This window comes from Aphelocoma coerulescens, chromosome 3, assembly GCF_041296385.1.
Source record: "Aphelocoma coerulescens isolate FSJ_1873_10779 chromosome 3, UR_Acoe_1.0, whole genome shotgun sequence".
In the NCBI taxonomy this organism is placed as follows: Eukaryota; Metazoa; Chordata; class Aves; order Passeriformes; family Corvidae; genus Aphelocoma; species Aphelocoma coerulescens.
Window position 1 is genome coordinate 68,882,059 of NC_091016.1, and position 21,386 is coordinate 68,903,444.

Genomic DNA, 21,386 nt, shown 5'->3' on the forward strand with positions numbered 1-21,386 from the left:
CTACAGAGATGCCAATGAGATATAGATTAGTTGAAAGGAAACTGGCCTTTCCAGCTACAAGCTGGCCCTTTAACTTGTTGGAGAAATACAGAAGAACTTCCTGTATTAGCTAACACCATGCTGCCAAGGTTTCATAATACACCAGAGTTTATAGGAAGTAGCATGGGTGAAAACAACAATCTTTGCTGTAACATTCCTTCAAGGCTGAAATATTACATACCTTCCAAGTAATAAATCTGATCTGTTTCAAGGTAAAATACGTATATTAAGTAACTCACACTTCATAATGCATGGCTGCTGTTGTATTAATACCCTCCCTTCTTTCCTAGTTCATGTAGCCCACTGTTACTGATTGTCTAGGAAAGCTCCTCTCTTTGCTGGTTTAACACACTACTTCAGTAATTATATCAGTTGCAAGGTAGTATGCTTTCTGGTTTGGGTTCTTCTGTGTTAATGGAAGGACCTAGGTTTGTGTTTGGTAACATCTTGGTTAGCCTTTTAACTTTGAATGACAGATTTTATTATCTGTTGATCCAATCATGTAGTTGACTGTTTTGTTGAAGATGTGTTGAGAGCTGTAAATCACTTCTGCCTTGTACAAACCTTTGTTCAACTACTGCAATAAGTGCTATCTGTAGTGGGCTGTTTGAGTCTCTTTGCAGGAGGGGGTGTTGGTGATTCCTTTTTAGGACCTTGAAGATTGAAATTGAACTAGCTAATAGGAAGCAGCATATGCTGCTGTCTGTACTGTGAGTTCTCTTACACCCGCCTGTGTTTGAGATCCCAAATCCCAGAGCATTCTGTGTATAGAAGCTTCTTTCAGCTGTTCTTTAGAGAAGGATCTGTGCTTTCTTTCACATTTTCAGCATTTCTGCAGAAATAAGTGATTATAGCATCACTTAACAACATCTAGAGAATAGAGCCTGCTTTCCTCAGCCTGAAACCCACGTTTTATCAGCAACATCTCCAAGCTGAGATTTAGGGAACTAGTCTGTGGGGTATTTCTCTATTACTTTTGTTACAACTGTTTCACTGAGAAGCTGGAGTTGCAAAAGTTAAGGCTGCTCTTGACATCTGAAGAGAGTGGCAGGCCTCAGGCAGGAGAAGGAGAGTTAGGCTCTCAAACCCACTCTGAGAGTTTTTAGCGTATCCATGTGACTCTGAGCAGTGCTCTGAAGTCTGGGGAGTCTGAATCACATGTGCTCAGATGAGCTGCAGTGTTGTGTGCTGAACCTCGGTGAGGTCAGCGATGCCTGCAAGCCATGTCTTGCTGATTTGGTTTCGGGTCTGTGTTAACAGTGATGAGAAGCAGATCTGCAAACAGCTAAGGGAACTTCAGATTTAAATAATAAAGACAAAGACGTGTATAATGAGCTAGACTTGGGCAGCTGCTAAATTTCCTTCTTGCTAGAACACAGCTAATGATTAAGGTTTGATAGTCTGTCTGAATTCTAGTCCAAAGTAACTGTAATTCTCATTCCAGGCCTATCTTATATCAGATTATAAAATCTGGGTGACCTACATTTCATATTTTAAAAGTCCAGTACATTTAAAAGTGGTTGAGGTTTGTTCCTAATTTTCTGAATATGAAGAATGAGAATATGTGGAAGAATATATGTAGGGTGTAAAGCTCCAACCTGTCTGGCCTTTGCAGACAGAGAACCTATTATCAAGGTGGTTTAATCAGTGTTTACTGAAGGAGCAGTTGTTCTAGAACTGGGTTTCATAGGTTGCACTCTCACTTATGCAGCAGCTTAATGGCAGCTGCTATTAACTTGAGACAAATCTAAATGCGTTCCTTCAATATTTCCTTGAAATATTTCCTCTTGGTCACTCGTTTACAGCAACTGGATAGACAAGGAATGAGTGTGATGCACAGGTACAAGATGAGCTAGCAAAGTATATTTCTCTGGGACAAAACAAATCCTGCCTCCTTACAAATCTGTTTCTATCAGGCAAGTTCATTTACCCTACTGGGATATGCCTAGGAGGATGAGCACATTGAATCCATACGTAATGGAGTTTTTTTCTTTTTTTTTTTTTACCTCCATCTCTTTTGGAAGGGCATACAATTGTATAAATCTGATCTTCCAACAAGTGGAAAGATGAAAGTAGATTAAACGAAACAAACAAAAAGCCTCATTTAAAGGCTTTAAAATACGTAACTTTCAGACTTCTCACAACTGAAGATGAGGGGGAGCAGTTCTTTGAAATCTGTCAATTTTCTGCATTTTAAAGGATTCTTTAAAGAAATTTAAGAATTGATTTGTGTGTGGCTAAAAAAGGGAAGGCATTTTATTTAAAAAGGTGTTCCCAAGAGGGAGAAAAATGAGAGTTGCATTCCTCTACAGGAACAACTCCACAGTTATAAATGTAGGAAGGATGTACTTAAAGGGGTAGGTGCTTTTTCTGCTCAGCTGGAAAGATTTGACGCGTGTCTCTGACAGGAACCGTGCAAGAAGTAGCCAGCTATGCTTTTTCCTTCCCCCACATACTTTTTAAATCACTCTGCTGTGTGTGGGTCATTGAGGAAGCAGGCTAGTATGGATTTGTTTTGCTTTTTAGTTAATATTTTATTTGTAGCTACCAAATATGTTACTTGGAGGAGTCCCTGAAGAAAAGTGAGAATGGTGCAGGCTAGATATGTAACTATCAAGTCTCCACTGGCATCTCAAGCTGGGCTTTGGGAGCTGTCCATTTAGAAGCTGTTTAGAATGCTGCCTTTTGCTCAGGAACACAGACCTAAGCCTGATATTGGTAAAATACACCCAGTCTTGGGGTTTAAAACATTTTGTAATAAAACACTTTCTTTTTTGGCTTGCAAACAGTCGTCAAGCAGTTAGAGAACCTATGCTAACTGAAGTAATGCATTCATATTCCTTCCCTACCCAGCCCTTCCTTCACTTCCCAACTCCTCCAGGTTTTGTCAGTATTTTGTGCAGAGTTGGTTGCAAAGCCAGTAGGAATAGCATAATCTACCCTTGCTCAGTATTGTCAAGGTGAGTCAGTGATAGAGTGTTTGACTTCCTCATGCAGTCTAAAGATCAGCCCAGCTCAACAAACACATTGTCTGCATGCTGCAAGATAATAAAAGTAAAATAAAATTCAGTAGCCACAATCCACATATGGCTGGATGGAGTCTGGCTGACTTTGAGAGATACTTTCTCATAGGGACTTCTGCTTTCTGCTGACTTCCTTTGCTGTTTGTTAAGGCAGCACAAGCATCAATTCATATACAGCACATTCCTGGAAGGTCAGCTTAAGCCAGCAGAGATCTCTCTGTCATGTGATACCTGTCCTGTGAGAACACTTTTGCTCAGTTTCTTTTGTATCTCAGGTTTTGTATAAGCTACTATTCTCACTGAATGTTGTTAAAATGGGAGTTGAGTTAGATCATATGACTTTGCCTGTAACTTTATCTAACTGTAGAAAATCATAAACCCTGAAAAATATTAAGACTTTGGATAGATGCCTTTATGTTGTGGTTTAAGCCCACTAGGTAGTCAAACTGTTCATCTAAAAAGACCAAAACATTAGTGAAAAGCTGTATCTGTCACTATGTTTTTAACACCAGCAGTTTTGCATGATTAGTCTTGGCTAAAGAAGAACACAGAAGGGCACGTGAAAAGTAAATGAAGTTGGTGAGGTGTTGAAATCGGAGCCTGCATGAAAACAACATTCTGTTTTGTCTATATAAAGTGTGGTTTTGTACAGGTGTGCTTCTAAAGAAAACAGGCTTCCAGTAGAGCTTGTTGAGACTTCTAACGGTGGTATTGTCAGAAATTTCAAGTTAGCTGCAGTTAACCAGATATAACTTTGTGGGAACATACCAGCTGAAACAATTTTTGTATTATCATTGCTCTTGTCCAGAAGACTTCTGGGTTTAGAATGAAGTTTCATAAAACCTGGAAAAGGCTGGTTATTTAGGGATTTTAAGCCCCGTTATGTCCTTTCACCTTTCATTTTGTGGACTTTTTCCAAGGCTGAGGAATAGAGGAGAAAGACCCAAATTAGCTTACTTTCTAAATATCTCTCTTTCTGCAAAGAGGTGAAGTTATTGAAGCCCACAGTTATTTTAGAAATAAACTATTTCTCAATACTTCAAGCCTGAATCGTTTGCATGCAGTTCTTAAAGGCTTTGTTCTATATATACTTATAGATATAATATATATATATAACATATATATTTAAGGTAGCATGCCTCACAGATTTGTTTATGAATCTGGGGAGTTTGTTAATATTTTTCTGTGATTTGTCTTGTTCATTAAAAGTATTTTGGTTCTATGAAAACTTACATATGAAACAGTGTCTTATTTGGATGACATTGCACAAGAGGGACAGGGTTTTATTTATGCTAGCAGCAGAATAGACTGAAAAATGAGTCTTCCATGTACGTTCCAGGACACTGTGTCAATATGTGCAGAAAAGGCCAAGTTTTTCCTTGACTGACACTGTGTTGCATTACAAATATTACAAGTAGCAAGGAATACAGTGAAGACATCCACAATTTTACTGCAACTGTTGCTTTTGTTGATGTAGTAAGTATAAATGGACTCACCTTGACAACTTTTGCAAAATGGCCTGCATTTGAGGCAGAGGAGAAGGGATGTGGCCAGGGTCCTCATGCTTCTGCCTCTCTCTAGAGAGTTGTATTTCAGACTCTCTCTAAGGTACTTAAAGAGCCTGTTCCAGCTCAGTTCTGCTGTATTTTCCTCCTTGTGAACAGGAGACTGCATAGCAGCTTGATTATACAGAGAGCCCTCTATCAAATCTCCTATAAAACTGCTCTGCTGGGAGCTGGACTCCTGTCAGGGCTCAGAATAAACTGAGGTCAGTGATCGATTGTGAGTGACCCTGGCAGTAGCAGCTACTTGCTTGTGTTGGCCAGTCTGTGGTGTGTTGTGTCTCCTTCTGTGTCAGCTCCTGAGGTAGCTGCAGTAATGACCTGGCCTCTTAAAAAGCCAGACTTCCTTCATGTGAGTGGGTTGGGTTATGGTGTTTGTGCAGCTACTGTTTACTGCAGAAATATTCTTCATTTTCATAAATTAATAAGGTACTGGTATTCTTTAGGGAAATATTCAAACTTCTAGGTTTCAGGAAGTTACCAGGGACGCTTTAGGATAAGAATATAAAGTGATTGATTTAATGACTTCCCCTTGGCTGAGCTATAATAGTTGATCACATGATCAGTTACTGTGCACTTAAGCAATGTGTATTTAGTGTGTTCTACACCCACATTAGCAGAACAGGCAATACCTCAATCCCACTTCATTATGTCCTTGAATGATCATTTTAAATGGGAGTACACTAGAATGAAATAATGATAACATCACTGAAAATACTGAGGGCAGGTCCTGAACTCGAGACATTGTTGCTGGTGTTCCTGGTCACTCTGGGGCATGATTCTATTTAGAAATGCCAGAAGCTGTAACAAAATATAAAGCAAAAGTTACAAGACTGGATGTTTACCCACTCTTCCATGCTTACTGAGTCTTTAGTCCTTAGAGCTCAAAGGACAATCTTCAGGCCTGTCCTCATTTTATTTTCTCCTTCCCACACATATATCAGTTACTGTTTTTCTGTGCTGATGCATTCTTCTCTTTTAGAATAATCAGTGTTATACATTGAGTTCAGACAGAATAAAGTAAATTACTTAAAACAAAATTACTTAAGTTTTTAGATATTTGATTCCTCTTAGGTGAGCTCTTGGGGATGCTTTTTAGTGTAAGCTGGTATCTTCTGACTAGTGTCCTGGATTTGATACCTCTAATAAACTGTCACTTGGTTAAAGTAGGGCTAGCAAGACAGCACTGTGGCACTGTGATTTGTGTAAATCTTTAGTGAGTGTGAGCTAGACCAATAGCTTTAAAGAGGCTCTTACACAGAAGACTTTCATCTGATGAAATTATTGCAACTAAATCAAAATCACTGAATCATAGAAAGGCTTGGGTTGGAAGGGGCCTTAGAGAACATCTGATTTCAACCCTCGGCCATGTGCAGGGATGTCACCCATTATATCATGTTGCTCAAAGCCCCATCCAACCTGGTTGTGAAGATTTCCAGAGATGAGGCATCCACAGCTTCTCTGGGCAACCTGTTCCAGTGCTTCATCCCCCTTACAGTAGAGAATTTTTTTTCCTAAACCTATTCTCTTTCAGATTGAAGCCATTCCTCCTTGTCCTGTCACTAGGTGCCCTTGTAAAAAGTGTCTCTTCATTTGCCTTGATCCAGGAATGTTTTCTGCAGCATCTCTTCATCTTCAGTCAAGTACCCTCAGCTGAAGTGCAGAACGAAAACACATTGAATTGGGTTTGAATAAAGTGAGGAAGTCTGTTGTCCCCAGGCAAAAGCAGTTTGAACTGGTGTAATTTTAACGAATAATTCTTTTGTTCCAGTAACCTGCTCTGAAGCACCTCTGAAGTTTATTAGATTCCACACAAATTAATCAGTAACTGAATGTGCTGTTTGTTGACTCACTTGTTCAGCTGGAAAGAAGTAGGAGGTTTCTTCACAGTTACCCAGCCGGTCTCAGTGTGTGTGAGGTATTTGACAAAGCATTTCTGCAAGGTGACTGTGCTGGTGCTGTAGTCACTGCTTATTTGCCTTCTGAAGCCATAGCTCGAGCATAAGACTCACATGGAGCAACTGTTGCACTTGGTGTACACAAAGGAACACTTTGCTGATTCTGCTTATTCTCCTTGGGGTCAGGAATAAGGCAAATGACTGAAAAGCAATGTCTTTAAATACCTGTTGTTGTTTTAGCCCTGTGAACCTCAGACAGTTACTAAAACCCTGTCTGTCCTTTAAGTATAGGATGGTGACATAGGTGGGACCATGACAATTAACATTCAGGAGGAGCTGTTCTGCTCCTTCTTCCTGTGAGATTCCAAGCCTTGCTGTTTTGTGAGGCAAGTTTCATTGTGCTTGCTCTGCCTGCTTGTCTGGTTCTTGTCCACTGCGGTGCAGTGCCTCGGAGTTTGTTGCTCATGCTGCTGTTGGTGTTTCTTCCTTGCACACCCAGTGAGTGCCACTTTTTTTGTGGAAGCATTAGACCATAGCTTTATGAAACTGGGCAGTGTGGTGGGTCTGGCTGAAGGAAACTGAAGGAAACAGCTGCTGGATGTCTATAAAGCAATCTTGTGTGATCCAAATAAGAAGTGAGGTTACCTCAATGGGGTAATAAGCAATACTCACTAAACATACTTGCCCCCAGTTTCATGCTTCTATATTGAGGTATATTTTTTAGAACTCTCCAGGTTATGTTATTGATACATGTCATTCTCCATCTGTAAAGCTGCAACAAGCTTGGTCATCACCACTTGAGGTTTTCAAGTTTGGTTTTTCAAATGTGAAATAGAATGGAGTTTGAGGTAGGAAGACAGCTGATTGTGGCTAACTTGAGAAAGTTTCCTGTAGCTGGAGTTACTGGTAAGCATTGCAAAGTAGAACCATCCTCAGTTTCCTTTGGCTAATGCTGTGGATAAACATCAATAACAGTGTTTGGATGCTTCTCAGCCCTTCCAGAGAAGGTGGGTGACCTACAGTCTGTTTTTCATTTCCATTCTCTTAGTCGGTGCATTGCCTTTCAAACATTAGGATTTTACTGAAGGGTTTGGGTGGGGTTTTTTCACCTTTTCTACTGCAGCAATGCTGTGGTATTGCAGCCTGTACAGTGATTACTAATTCACAGTTTGGGATTAAGATTATTTGCACTGACAATCTTAGAGGCAAGAAGTTGTTTACATTTTGGTCTTTGTTGCATTAATTTATTTGTGTCTTTAAGTTTAAAACTTCCTATGCCATCTTTTAAATGTTCTGATTTCAAGGACCAGAACCAGCAATTATTTCAACACAGATTTACTTGTAGTGATGAAACAGCTTTGCAAAGATGGCTGAAAAACAATACAAGATGAGGAGCAAGGAGATGAAACTTTCTTCTTTGCTAGCCAGCTCTAAAGCAAGGGTAGTTGTGTGATCCAGTATGTGAAACATGGTTTTTTTAATGAAAAAATTGTGTGTATTACAGTTCAGTCAGGAGCATGTTAAAATGTAAATATTTCCACTGCAACTATCTCTACTTCTGTAATTCTTGTAGAGAAAACGAGGTCTTTTATCAGAGACTACTACTTTCCTTTTTCTGTGCTTTTTTTTTTTTTTTGGTTTTTTGTTCTTAACTAGAGGAAGAGCTTCCACTGACTAGAAATGGAACCACTGTTTGGCTTAGTGAAAATAAACATGAGCTGACTCTTGAATAATTTTCTCTGTAGGAATTCAGGTTAGGTCTTAATTGTTTCTCTGGCTTATCATTAACCATGTCTGACCTGTTTCTGAGCATGTGACCAGCCTTAGAGTAGCTGAGTAGCTTTTATCAGCTAATAGTTGTGTATTGTGAGATCTAGATCAGGAATGCTGCAAAGACATGAAAAGTCTTCTCAATGTTATGGTATTGCTTTTTTCTAAGACAAGCCTAATTTTCAGGTGAAAAAAATGAGGTTCCTTTGCATGCAAGACAGCGGTTGCTTGGAAAAAAATGCTTTTTGCTTGCATGGTGTCATGTACCCAGCTTCCTGTTCTGCTCAGTTTCCAAAGTGGACTTGCTTTCTTTTATTGCCAGCCCACAGCTGGCAAGGTGCTGTTCCTGCAGGTACAGTGTGAGCCCTGACAAAGCTGTTGATTTTCATTCTATGCAAACGTCTACCCTGCTGTGCAGTGTGAAGTGGCTGCAGGAGCTCGCAGCCTCTGATGCAGGCTATTGCCATACCCAGGTGACTTTGGTGAAGAACGCCTGCATGCACACGTGGTGTGTGCCCTTGTGCAGCTCCTGAGCAAAGTCCAGCAGCCATGTAGGTATGCCCAAGGAGCCTAAGTGCTCACGTGAGCCACTGTCTGACTTTGCACTAAAATGGATTAAAATCATGCACAAGATGCAGTCAGTCTCTGTTGCAGGACTGGTAATGTCCAGGAGAGCAGGGAGCTTAGATTACTCCTGTCTTTTGGAACTCCTTGGGATGTTTGAAGAATTGGGAAACTGAGAAAGGGGAAAACCATAAAGAGTGAGGTAACCTAGGAAGCTGTCAAAACTGTGCTGTGACCTTTGGTTCCTGACTGTTACCGGTATGTTTGCAGTGCAGAGCTACGGCTTTGTGAGCTAGGCCTGAGCCTTTGGGTCTCTGGGACATTTGAGTGTTACTGATGGATTGAGAGGGCCAGAGATGTGATCTGCCAGCCTGAACTCCCTAAACAGGCTGAAAAGCTGGTTAAATGAGGGAGGCAGTACCATTATAAATACAGCCATCAGCAGTGAAACCGGGAATTTAGGGACTTCTGTTTTCCAAAGAGTAATCCCAGGTTTCCAGCAGTTTTGCTCTTCATTGCCTGCTCGGTTCTTCTCTCTGCTTGTTTCACAAATGGAGCAGTAGAAGGAGCAAGCAGAGGTATTTTTGCAGTCTAACCTTTAGGAGGAGACACTAAGGCTACCCTGCTTTTCCTTTGAGGAAAGGAAGGAAGGGATATTGTCTTATGATCTAAGAAGTTACAAAGCTAGTTCTTGCTTTTAATCAGATTCTGTGAGATCTGTGAGTACATGTGAGGGAAGAAGACCCTTTCCTTCTGTGACCCTGGAGGTAATGTCTTTAAGCCTGTTTAAAAATTACTATAGACTGAAGTTCTATAGTTTAGATGGCTTTGTGATTATAAATATAATATTATATCAAATGTTTGAATGAGAAGTAGCTACAGTGAGAAATCAGTAAAAAAACAAGCCAAACCAGAAGAGTTATAAGACTATAAAGAATGTATTTTTTGGTCTGTATACACTCCAGTATGTTTATATTAATATGAGAGGGTGCAAAGGCTGGATTTATTTAACTCACCAACCTGCAGGTGCATACCATAAATCAAGATTTCAGTAAGGTCAGCTTCTCTACTTCCTTTGTTATACTGCTCCTACCAACTTGTTTTTGGCTTTTTTATGAAGCATCTTCAGGAGTGCTGAAGACTATTGGCCAAAATTTACTTTTTCTGCTCTGCTTTTTTTTCTGCTTACTTACTTGAATAAGCAGTGTTTCATTTTTCTATGCAGTCTACTTCATATAAACCACTAATTGAATTTTTTCAATAATACCCATTATTGTGGAAGGTTAAGGTGGAAAATACTAAATTACAAGAAGCACAGAAAAAATGGTGTCAGTTCAGTCCTTGGGATTTTTTCCTTTACTTTATTTTTTCTGCTTGTGATTTGAAAACCCATTAGAATTTTGCTGTTTTGATGCATACCTACAGACTTTCTGGTAAAATGTGTTTTAATTTTATGCTAAATTTTTGAATCACAAGACCTGAACTGCCATGAAATCTGCCTCTGCAATTGTTTATCTGCCCAATTTTGCAGCGCTGGCTTTTAATTTTCACTCAGTTATCTACTTTTGTTCAGCTTCAGAAGTAGGATAATTATGCAATTAACTTGGAATGGAAATATTTTAAGTATAGGCCTTGTTTCAGGGAACCTTTATTTAAAACACAAACCTGCATTTTCTGTGCTTGCAGTTAAATTATGCACCTCTAGGTGGCGGTAGGACACACCGGTACTTTGGTTGGTTTTCTTTCCTTTTAAAAGTACCTGCGGAGTAACTGAGCTCCTCGGCTCTGGAATCAGAAGGGAGAGCGCCTTGGAACAAATACAGGATAATTAGTGTTCGGTTTTATAGATACTAAATCTCTGTGTTGTTGAAGATAACACCAGCCAGTTATCTTTTTGCTTGTGTTAAAACAATACATTTACTCTGACCATAAAAAGGAAGCTTAATTACCCCAAGCTTCTGTTAATTAGTGCGTGTGAGCAGCTGCCCAGAAGTGCGGGCAGCCGGACACTGCCTTGGCCGGCAGGCAGGAGGCAGGGAAGGGCTGTCCTTACTGGCCAGTGGTGACTGTAGGCAAAAATCAAAAATCTTCAGTTATGTTTTGCTGGTTTTCAGCTCAGTTAAAATACAACCTGAATGAAACCCATCTTGCAGTGCTATTCCCCACAGAAATTCTGTTAGTAGTTTATGCCGTTCAGTTCTCTCAAAAACACCTGCCTTAAATATTTGATTTTTTACGTATGTAAATATAACTTCCCCATTTTGATGTTTTCATTACCTAGGTGTGCACAGAAAGAATTGGCTTTTGTTGTAGCAGTTGTCAGCACTGGTATGTTTTGTAAAGTAGTGTAGATAATCCAGTATCATGTACAACATTCACTGGAGACTTGTTATGAAGCAAAGATCAGAATTAATATTATTGCTAAAACTGCTTTAAGGAATTCCAGTTTTATCTAAATGGTTAATGTAACTCATAGCTTATTTTCTTCTTTTACTGAAGTTCTGTCTCTTTCAGATCTCTTCTACAGTATATGGAAAAGTCCTTTTTTTTTTTTTTTAATTCATTATGTGGAGTTGTCACTTACTGAATTTTTAACTGTGTTTACTGAAAAAAAAAATTAGGTAGTGAGCTACTGAAATGAGGATCCCACATAATATCTGTCTGTGGTACACCGCTCTGCCTGGGCAGAGCCACAGAAATACAGGGAGGACAAATATACTTCTTTAAATCTTTAAATTTCCTGTTTCTACCTAAAGATTTGAATACATTCCCATCCTTCATAAGAAACCTCAGGTTTTGCCTCTGACATGGCAAAAATCATTCAGTAGTTGTTCTGGGACTTAAATGGAATCTTTGTAGTAGGTTGAAAAAGTCCTGCATATCAGTTTCTGTCAATTTATTTATTTTTATGGCTTTAGAATTGCCAAGCAAAAATGCATAAAACTAAGTAGCAATTTTCTGTGCCCCATTTAAATTTTTCTTCCTCTTCACGAACAGCTGCTGAAATACAAAGAATACTGCATCAGCTTGGAACACCACAGGACACGCCTGAGTTGAGGCAACAGCTGTGAGTACTTCACATAAAAACACTTCATTTCATTGCATTGTAAACAATCTCCTAGTAGGTGGTGAGGTGGATTTTTGTTAGGCAGAGTGCTTGATTTCCTGAGAAAGGTGAATATAGAGAAATATTTGAAACTTAAATGTTGAGATGTGCTTTCTGAAAGTAGGATAGTCTGTAAACTAATAGGCTGGTTTGCCTGTGCACATTGCCTGCAGTATCATACATCTATAAAACCTGTGCTGTTTGTCAGCAAAGGGAAAGTGGCACAACCAGAAAGCAATATCACTGCTCAAAAACGTACACCTACATGCCTCCACTCCAGTCAATGCTTCCAATCTGTCTGTGTAAGTGTCACAATATATCCACAATGAATATATTGGGGTGTGTTTTTTATGAGATTGGGTACTGGGAGAGGAAGGGGAATGTCATTTTTAGTGATGAAAGCTATAGTAAGGGATGACATTATGGAATAACTATGTGCCAAAAAATAGTAACAGAAGTGAAATCAGACTCCAAGGCAGATGCTCTGCTGGAGTTCAGTCACCTAAAGGTGGACTTTCACTAATACGCCTCTAGCAGAGAAAGCAGCTGCTCTCCACTTCTCTGCATGGTCTAATGAACCGGTATGATTTTTTTTCATTCAAGTCCTTTACCACATTGATCTCAGCATCACAAATGCATGTAAGCAACATGTTGAGCTCACCCTGGCATTTTCAGTGTCTTTCATGCTGTGCTGTGGCCACTTAATAGTAGCAGGAGGTGTGTATTTGACCAAAGTAATGATTTTCATTTTGTGTGAACCAAATTTCTTCATAATAGCCTGAGTTCAGGGCCCATAACATTAGCCAGGTGCAATCGACAGTGGATATTCTGCTGGGCACTGGAAATGGGTGAAGACCAACATACACAGTTATGCAATAACCCAGCAGGATCTAGGCATAAATTCACAATTAAACAGCACAGAAACTGTTGTGAAGGACATGTTCCAGACCCTTTATTGGGATAATTTATGTATATGTAGTAAGCTTGCTTGAGGTTTTATCTGTTTTTCACTTGTCTGAATATTTGGCCTTTCCAAGAGTTATATGATTATTTTAAATATTGATGCTGATGGCTTGATAATAGCATTCCAGATAAAACCTTTTCATATAGACTGGGCAGGGAGGATGCCAAAGCAGGTAAAGAATTTGAGTTGCTTCAGAAAAAAAAAGGTGAATATTGGTGAAGGACTATGTGATAATATCAGAAGTATATTCATGTATTCATAATGACTGCAAATGTATTGCTGCACATGAGTAAAATAGAAGAAACCTAAGGGAAAAAAGTGAGCAATTATTAATGATGCTGTCACGCTGAGGAACATACCTTCTTCCACACTTGTCCTGCCTGGAATCCATGATTTCACGCCTTTACAGCAAAGAATAAAGATGGCTTTTTGTGCTTCAGAGAAGCTTTTAGTACTCGTGTTTTTTTGAGAATCAGTGAAATTCGGCAAAGTAACTTAATGGTCTCTAACGAAAATTTGCATTTGATTTTAGGCAACAGAAGCAGCAATACACCAACCAACTTGCCAAAGAAACTGACAAATACATTAAAGAGTTTGGATCTTTGCCTGCAACAAGTGAACAGGTATAAAACCAGAGAGCATGGCTTGTTTGACTATCATGTTGGCTCATGTAAAGTATTTGAGTCACTTCAGTTCTTTATTCCTGTTTTCAAAGCACTGTTTAGTTAGTCAACACATTTGCACAATGCAGGGATACTTAAAACATAAAAATATTTTGTTGCTGTTCAGACTTGTCCCAAAGTTGTTTTTATGTATCAGGAATGAGGTAGTGTGACTGGAGTAGTGGGAATCAAGGCAGTATGCTGTGCCTTTCTGCTACTTCAGGTAGCTGGACACTTCATAATCCATGGCAGGGATGCTGTATCTGACTCTGCTGGCACTCTGACTGCTTCCAGGGTCAAGGAATTGTGTGCCAAAATGCCGTTTATTCACTGTCTGAATAATCTGATTATTCACAGTATGTATGTTCTGCATCACTCCCATCAGCATATGTGCTATGTCTTGTCCACAGGCTTTTCGTTTCTGAAGAGGAGTAGACAGGAGCTGTTACTAAAAACAACCTGTGCAGTCTTGAAACTGCTTCTTTCTGAGGTCTGTGTAAAATTTCAGGCAGAAACATGTGAAGTGGCTGTTGTGATTAGCACACTCCTGTCTGCCCTCCTGTGGTTTCTTATCCCAGCAAAATCTGTCACTTAAATAAGGGAAGAACAACAGGATCCTAGAAAACATGGATTTGGATTATTGTCACTTAAACAACTTGCCTGGTCTGTGGCTGGTTACCAAGGAGCCTTTGGGGAAATGAATAGTCTTGAAACACTGAGTTCAAATGGCAGGCCATAATCCATGTGTGCTCATCTTGTCAAGCTGTAAACTTCTAACAGCGATGTTAAAACTTTTTCTTGGTATATAACCTCTAGTTCAGCCAAAGTATCTTTTGTTTTTTGTCTTTTTTTCTGTTTGCTTATCTTGCAGCTGAAAAGTTCACAGTGAAATGTTTTACTGTTTAATTTTACTCCTTTTATCAAAGGTATGTCTTAACAAAATGCATAAATAATAGATTCATGAATGGAAAATCACAACCTTTCAGAAATTTGTAAGGGTTGATGTATGTATATATTGAGGAAAATATGGTGGAGGCTCTCCTGAGTTCCTCTTCCCTTCACTACATCTTAAAAAAAATACCCAAACAAGCAACAAAAAAAAAGCCAAACCTGAAAGGTTAGAACAAGTATTTCTGGACCTGTTCTAAAGCACTTAAAGGAGTATATGAACCCACTTCTGGATTCAGTTCAAGATGTATTTTCAACTTTATGTAAAATACATATGAATTGCCCTGTTCATTCTTTTCTGCACCCTTCCTCTCCATTCAGTCACCTCTGCATATTTTAGCATTCCTGGTGTCAAAATATTTCACACCAAAGCAGTAGGTTTTACAATCAGCAGATAATAAGGAAGGTACAATCTTTCTTATCCCTGCTCATTTTTCATTTCCAGTGGTTAAATGAAAATAAATACATTGATTTCCTCTTTAAATGCCGTAATTTGTGTGGTTATGTGATCCCAGAAGGAAAGAAGGTTTGTCCATGGAATTGCAAATGGTTTTGTTGACAGCCTTCCCTTACACCAATTTAGAAGAAAGAATATATATGCCTTGGTATTTAGCAGACTGGAAATAGTAAAGCCTTGAAAAGCATGAGCTCAGTTGACTTGTAAAACTTTTTCTCCTATAGCGTCAAAGAAAAATACAGAAAGACCGTCTTGTGGGGGAGTTCACCACAGCACTAACTAATTTCCAAAGACTCCAAAGGCAAGCTGCTGAGAAGGAAAAAGACTTTGTGGCCAGAGTAAGAGCCAGCTCAAGGGTGTCTGTAAGTATCAGAAAACGTGCCAGTATATTCTTTACATTGGTGTTAGGGGTGTTCAATGTCAGATTTGCCTCCACAGTGCTATAGCTGACTCTAAATGCTGCAGAACATGTGCTATATGATTTTATAGTAAAGGCTGCATTAAGTTGTAATAACCTCCCTGGAGAACTGTTACTTTTTCCTTGCCTTTGTCACACAAAGTCATGAACTGCCCTTGTTCATACTGTAATCTTGCAAAAGCAACTTCTAGTAGATTTGGAAATGCTTTTGCTCTACCTTTTGATATCAATGGGTTTTTTCCTATGGGGAAGAATGACTTTCCAGATTTCAATGGAGTATTAAGGTGGAGAAGTGCTGAGTAGCTTCAGATGTTGAGCTTTTCCTTGTCAGTATATCAATTTTGCCTTTTCACTCTGTGCCAAATACACATTGCTGTACTTGTAAATTGTAGCAGGGAGTTTACTGAGCTGAATGCTTCTGCTTGTATTTCAGCCTTATGCATGCATAAAGCAAAATCAGGATGAGAATGTGTTAAATCATGTTTCAGTTTGACTTAGTACAAACCTTCTAGTATTGACTCCTTATAGAAATGCTGACAGTGCCCTTTTCAGGGCTATAATGTTTAATTTGTGTTTTTAAACACTGATCATGTAGGGTGGGGCTCCAGAAGATAACTACAAAGAAGGAACACTTGTCTCTTGGGACAGGTATGTCAAATTACTTAATATGCTTTAACGTAGCTCAGAATAATAAACAGCCTGCAGGGAAGCAAGCTGCCCATGATTTTTGGTTTTTAGCATAAAGATACTTTGATGGCATAGATGGGAAGAAAAAGAAGCAATTCACACAATGCCCCTGCTTTTCTCCTGATGCTTCAGCTGCAAACATCTTCTTAAGTTGTTCTAAGCTGCATTTGGGTTTTCTGGGACCCAAACTTAGGGAAGAAGAGTCCAGCTTGAATGAAGTAAAACTGTTGCAATAAGGGGGTCCCAGTGTTTACTGGGAGCTCCCATTGCTTCCATACTCTCCAAGAACTGTTTCTCAGTCTCAGATTCTTTTTTGTTACTCAGATAGATGTAAACTCTGCAGTTTACAATTCAGAAGGAACTTTGACTTTGTATTCATACTTAGAATTTCCAGTCAGCCACCTGATCTGTGCAGCAGTGCTTCAGCAGCTCTGCTACACGAAAGCTGTGATGGTTATACCATCTGTGTTAGCCAGGGATAGGCAAGGGTGAAAACACACATTTTATTAACTTATAATGTAAAATGTGCTATGTACTTAACTGTGGTTTTTATCCTTCTGAATAATTTCTCATTGTGTTTGTTCAATTCTGCATGGGTTTTGGTTTTGGTTTTTTGTCTGATAGTCAACCGCAAGCACAAGTGCAAGATGAAGAAATTACAGAAGATGACCTCCGTCTTATTGAGGAGAGGGAATCTTCCATTAGGCAGCTTGAAGTAAGTACAAGTGGTTTTACAGCAGAATATGCTTTTAATGTTCCAAAGAAATAGCATTTTAAAGGAGCATGAGCATTAATTGCAGACATGAATCTTAAGGTGTTTGGGTTTGTCTGTGGGTGTGGTTTTTCCCTTCAAAACTGCAAATACTGTCTTTAGATGTGAAATGTGCATTTGAAATCTACTGTATGAAAGCCATATTTTGGTATACTTTCTTCAGCTATGGAATAATAGAATGCTCATGTGATTGCAAGAAAAAGTACATATGATTTTTTTCCAATATGGTCATATTACAGAAACATTTTAAACAGTGAATATAAATGTAGCAAAATTATACCTCTCCTCACATGTCTTCCCAATATATTCTTCAACATGTTCATTTTTAAGTGGAATTTTTTTAACATTTCTGGAAATGCAGAGATACTCTGTTTCATTGGAACTTTTTTAAATAAGGGCTTCTTAAAAACATTTAAAAACAAGATATAAACAACATGAAAAATTGCCGTGTGATGAAGTACTGACATAAGAGACTTCTGTGAAGACAAAATTAATTTTTCCAGCCAATCTGTAATCCACATCTCTACCACCAGTACGAAAGCTGCTGGAACTGGAGTTTGTTGGGAAGTCTTCCTGATGCATGTGACAAAATCCATTCTATGTACATTTTTTTTCAATAATCTCTCCCTTGCCACCCATGGTTTCTTACAGTGAATTGAAGTAAGCATGTATCAGTCATTAGTTAAGAGGTCATATCCACAGTTGCTAATGTGGCATCTATCACTTCAACATAACCAGGTGGTAGTAGGATAATATAGGTGCAGAACCCCAACCATACTATAGAGGTAATTTCTGTAAACTGTGGTGCTTAGCAAAATTGTTGTGTTTAAAATAGGTGTACTAAAACTAATGCAATATACTTCCTGTAAATGCTTTTATTAATTTTGTTTAAATGTCTAGCTTTTGAGAAATGTTAGCATGGGCTTTTCCCTGCAGTTAAAGTAGTAATACAAGTGGATGTGTAGACAAGCCCTCTGCAATGAGAGGTCCTGTTTGTGATGTGTTTTGAAGTATACTCTCTGGACATGATCATCATTTGGTTTGATAGATAGCTTGCTTATGATAAACTTGATCTCGAAGTACCAGAAAAACCTTCAAAATAAGTACATTAAGGGTTTTTTTTATCCTGTAGCATAAAGAGTCATGGGTGCACACCCTGGAGGACAAGAAACAGTATTTATATCTAAATGCACATAGGTACTAAAATGTGTGATGTCCATTAATGATTTGATTGGGTTTTTGCAGGCTGATATTATGGACATCAACGAAATTTTCAAAGATCTGGGAATGATGATTCATGAACAAGGTGATGTGATAGGTAAGTCCAATTCAAATATTACCTGAAATTTTTTTGTTCAGTTTTTCTGGACAGCTGCAGTATAGAACTTCCTTTTGCTGGAAAAATTCCTCTAATGACACTCTTCAATGCTAAAGCAAATCAGGTGCAGCCTAATAATAATGGGTAGACTGGCTGAGATGACTGGGAATACAGTAAGAAAGTGTGCTTAAAATCTAGTTTAAAACATGTAATTTTTCATGTGTATAAAATGTCTTTAAGGTAGTTTTTTGAACTGTTTGTACATGAAATTGGAGTTTATGTGGGGCACTTTACTATATTTGCTAATGGATCTAAGTATGTGAATTCAGCAGAGATACATATTTTGCCTTTCATGCAAACAGGTTTATTGGTTTAACAAAATGTGATTGGAGAATCCGTTTTCTGAATCAGCTGCTAAGTGATGTTGTTGTCTATGTCCAGCATATATTTTCAGGACTTTTTTTATCACCTTGGCCTGTAGTCAGTTAAGGTTTTCCACTGAAAAAAATAAAATCTGTGTCAATATGGTAGAACACCAAACTAGATTCATGCTCTCAGGATGTTTTTTTGGTCTAATGCCTCTGTTTCATAAACCTTAGGGCTTCTTTTAATCTGAGCAGAAAGTAGTCAGTAGCAAGTTGGAGGACAAGTAAAAGGTAATTTGAAAAGGGGAAAAAAAAGAAAAGGTAGAAGTACTGACAATTTTTATCCTGGTTGGTATCTAAGTTTTAGCCCTGCATGTAGAACAGGGCAGCTGTAACCTGACTTGAATTCAGCCAGTCATTGCCTGGGCAGTTCTGAAATGAACTCGGGCATAAGTGTAGGATGGGCCAAGCTTTCATAATACAAGGTACATTGATGAATACTTATGAAAACACCAGCATTTGGGGGCAGCTGTTATATATGCTCTCAAATATATTTCAGCATTCCAAACCTTTGTCTGGGCTATGACTAATCAAAATTTGAAATCTTTCCTTTCAAAACAAAGACAGCATAGAAGCCAATGTGGAAAATGCAGATGTACATGTGCAGCAAGCAAACCAGCAGCTGTCAAGAGCAGCGAACTACCAGGTAATGCCAGTTGTGTGAAGCTGTCCTGCTGCAGTAGTCCTGACTTACACCTTCTTATGCAGTTTGGATTTTGCCTAACAAGTTCCTCAAGGCTTGAAGACTTCAAGGTTTATGTTAGACTACAGTGGTATTTCTAGGTCACTATAAAACAAAAGTCAGTGACTTCTTAAAGCTTTGGGTTTCCTGTGAGGCTGTTTCCAGCCACACAGTTTCAGAGCCTTCTGAAATTCTATGAGACCACCTGGAGTTACAGCTTTACTTAAAAAAAACCAAATGAGCAAAAATCCTCAAACCAACAAAAAAACCTTACACAAACAGACTCATCCTTTTATAATTCAAGAAGTTAAAAGTTCCTGTGTATGGGAGAGCAAGCCTCTGGAGATCACTGGAGGAGTAGGGAAGATAGGTGGGAAAGTCTTCTGAAGATGTGGCCAGTTAGCACCAATTTTTGCTGTCTAAAATCTTCCCAAAGCTGTATATATCCCGCTTTTGTTATTTGCTACTGTGATGCTGAAAACATCTTTCAAACTGTCAAATTTTTTTGAAAAGCCTTTTAAATACCTTTCAATGCCACTTCTTTATAACATTTTTGGAACTTATTAGAAATAATCTTATTAGTAATTAATCTTCCCCTTTGAGTTAGAGTTAGTCCTTAGACTTTTTTTTTAAATCCTCTTATGTGTGTTAGTAGTAGCTAGGACAGTAAATGAGTGACAGAATATCTGAAAGACTGCCTGCTGATTCCAGAAGTGTGGGAGAGGGTGCATCCTTGAACTGTATTCTCAGTGGGACTATTTGGCACATTAAGTATGGTTGATGGCTCCTATTTTGATACTTAAAAAGTTCAGGAAAAAAAATAGTAGCAGCCAGAATTTTCAGTGTAAGGTATTAGTTTTCTGGTTAAAATTTAAAATTAAAACTTCATGTTTTATTTTGAGCAAAGGATCTTCTGATCTCAAAGAAAGGTTATGGAGACTTGACAAGCTTCTGTTCAGTGGGTCTTGCAGGAGAGACCAAACACTGCAGGGTTGCCCTGTGTTTGGTTGAAAGGACTGTGTAGTTTGCTTTGGGTTTGAACTCTCCTTTGTTTGAAAACTCATACTTGTTCCAAGGTGCTGAAAAATTTCAGCAACTATTATATCTGGCCTGACCCCCTCAAGAAAGTGTTAGAGGCCGAGGTGTGCTGGGGGGCGATGAGGCTGTGGATACCCTCACAGCTCCTGATTGTGGTTGGATGAGCTCTGCATCACTCATCTGCCATGTGGAGTGCATTCACACAGCAGAGCAGTTTGAGCAAAGCCAGGCTGCTTCAGCAGTTGTAGAAATGATGATCAATTGTATGTGGAAATAAGCTTTTCATGCCTTGCTTAAGTAGTATTACAGAGAAAATGTTTGACTTCAATGCATTTCTGGTAAGAGGGGGGCAGCAGGATGCAGGAGGAAGAGATTGTGAGTGTGAGGAGAGAATGGCCACAGGAAGAAGATACTCCAGCAAACGGATTGAGTTCTAGCAAGTAAAATAATGAAATGAAGAAATCTTAGCCTGATGGTGGGAGAAGTGGCAATGAGACAATAAAACTAGAAGGGAATTGTTAAGAAATTTGGTGGTCTGAGTGGCAGAGAACTGACAGCTTCAAAGAAGAGCTGACACAGATGCTGTTCTCAGAGAGGAAAATTTAAAAAGCCCAAAACATCAAAACCACCCAGGCAGAAGAATTTTTGCCAAGTACAGCACAGCCTGGCTTTACTTCTGGTGCTGTGGCCTAGAATCCCAATATCTGAGTGTTGTTATTCCTTGGCTATCAGCAAGAGCCCAAGAAACCCATTGGTAATTTTCTTTCATCCTGTGAAGAAAACCTTCAGATTCCATATCTTTCAGATAAAGGATGACAGACTGCCTCTGGTCTTGAGTGCTTTGGTATCTCAAGTTACAGACCTGTATAGGAAATGTGAATGTTCTCAACATGCTCATGATTTCATGATTTGGATTTTATTGTAGTGACATCTATATAAGTGGGTCTCTAGTCATGCCTCTTTGGTTCGGTTTTGTTGTTGTTGTTGTTGTTGGTTCTTTTTCTTTAAGAGTAAGTTGTACCTAAGAAACTTACCAAAAAGACCTTTAAAATA

The 21,386-nt window shown here is 38.9% G+C and overlaps 1 protein-coding gene across 2 annotated transcripts in view; it reads left to right on the forward strand.

Annotated features, from left to right (window-relative positions):
• The window catches only part of STX7 (syntaxin 7), a 31,874-nt gene that overhangs the window by 8,625 nt on the left and 1,863 nt on the right, over positions 1–21,386 (forward strand). For both annotated transcript variants that reach the window (XM_069010753.1, XM_069010752.1), the window contains 7 exons: positions 11,854–11,923; positions 13,459–13,549; positions 15,218–15,355; positions 16,007–16,059; positions 16,723–16,813; positions 18,116–18,188; positions 19,177–19,259. In XM_069010753.1, the coding sequence (XP_068866854.1) occupies positions 11,854–11,923; positions 13,459–13,549; positions 15,218–15,355; positions 16,007–16,059; positions 16,723–16,813; positions 18,116–18,188; positions 19,177–19,259 (599 nt within the window). The remainder of the gene's footprint in view (positions 1–11,853; positions 11,924–13,458; positions 13,550–15,217; positions 15,356–16,006; positions 16,060–16,722; positions 16,814–18,115; positions 18,189–19,176; positions 19,260–21,386) is intronic.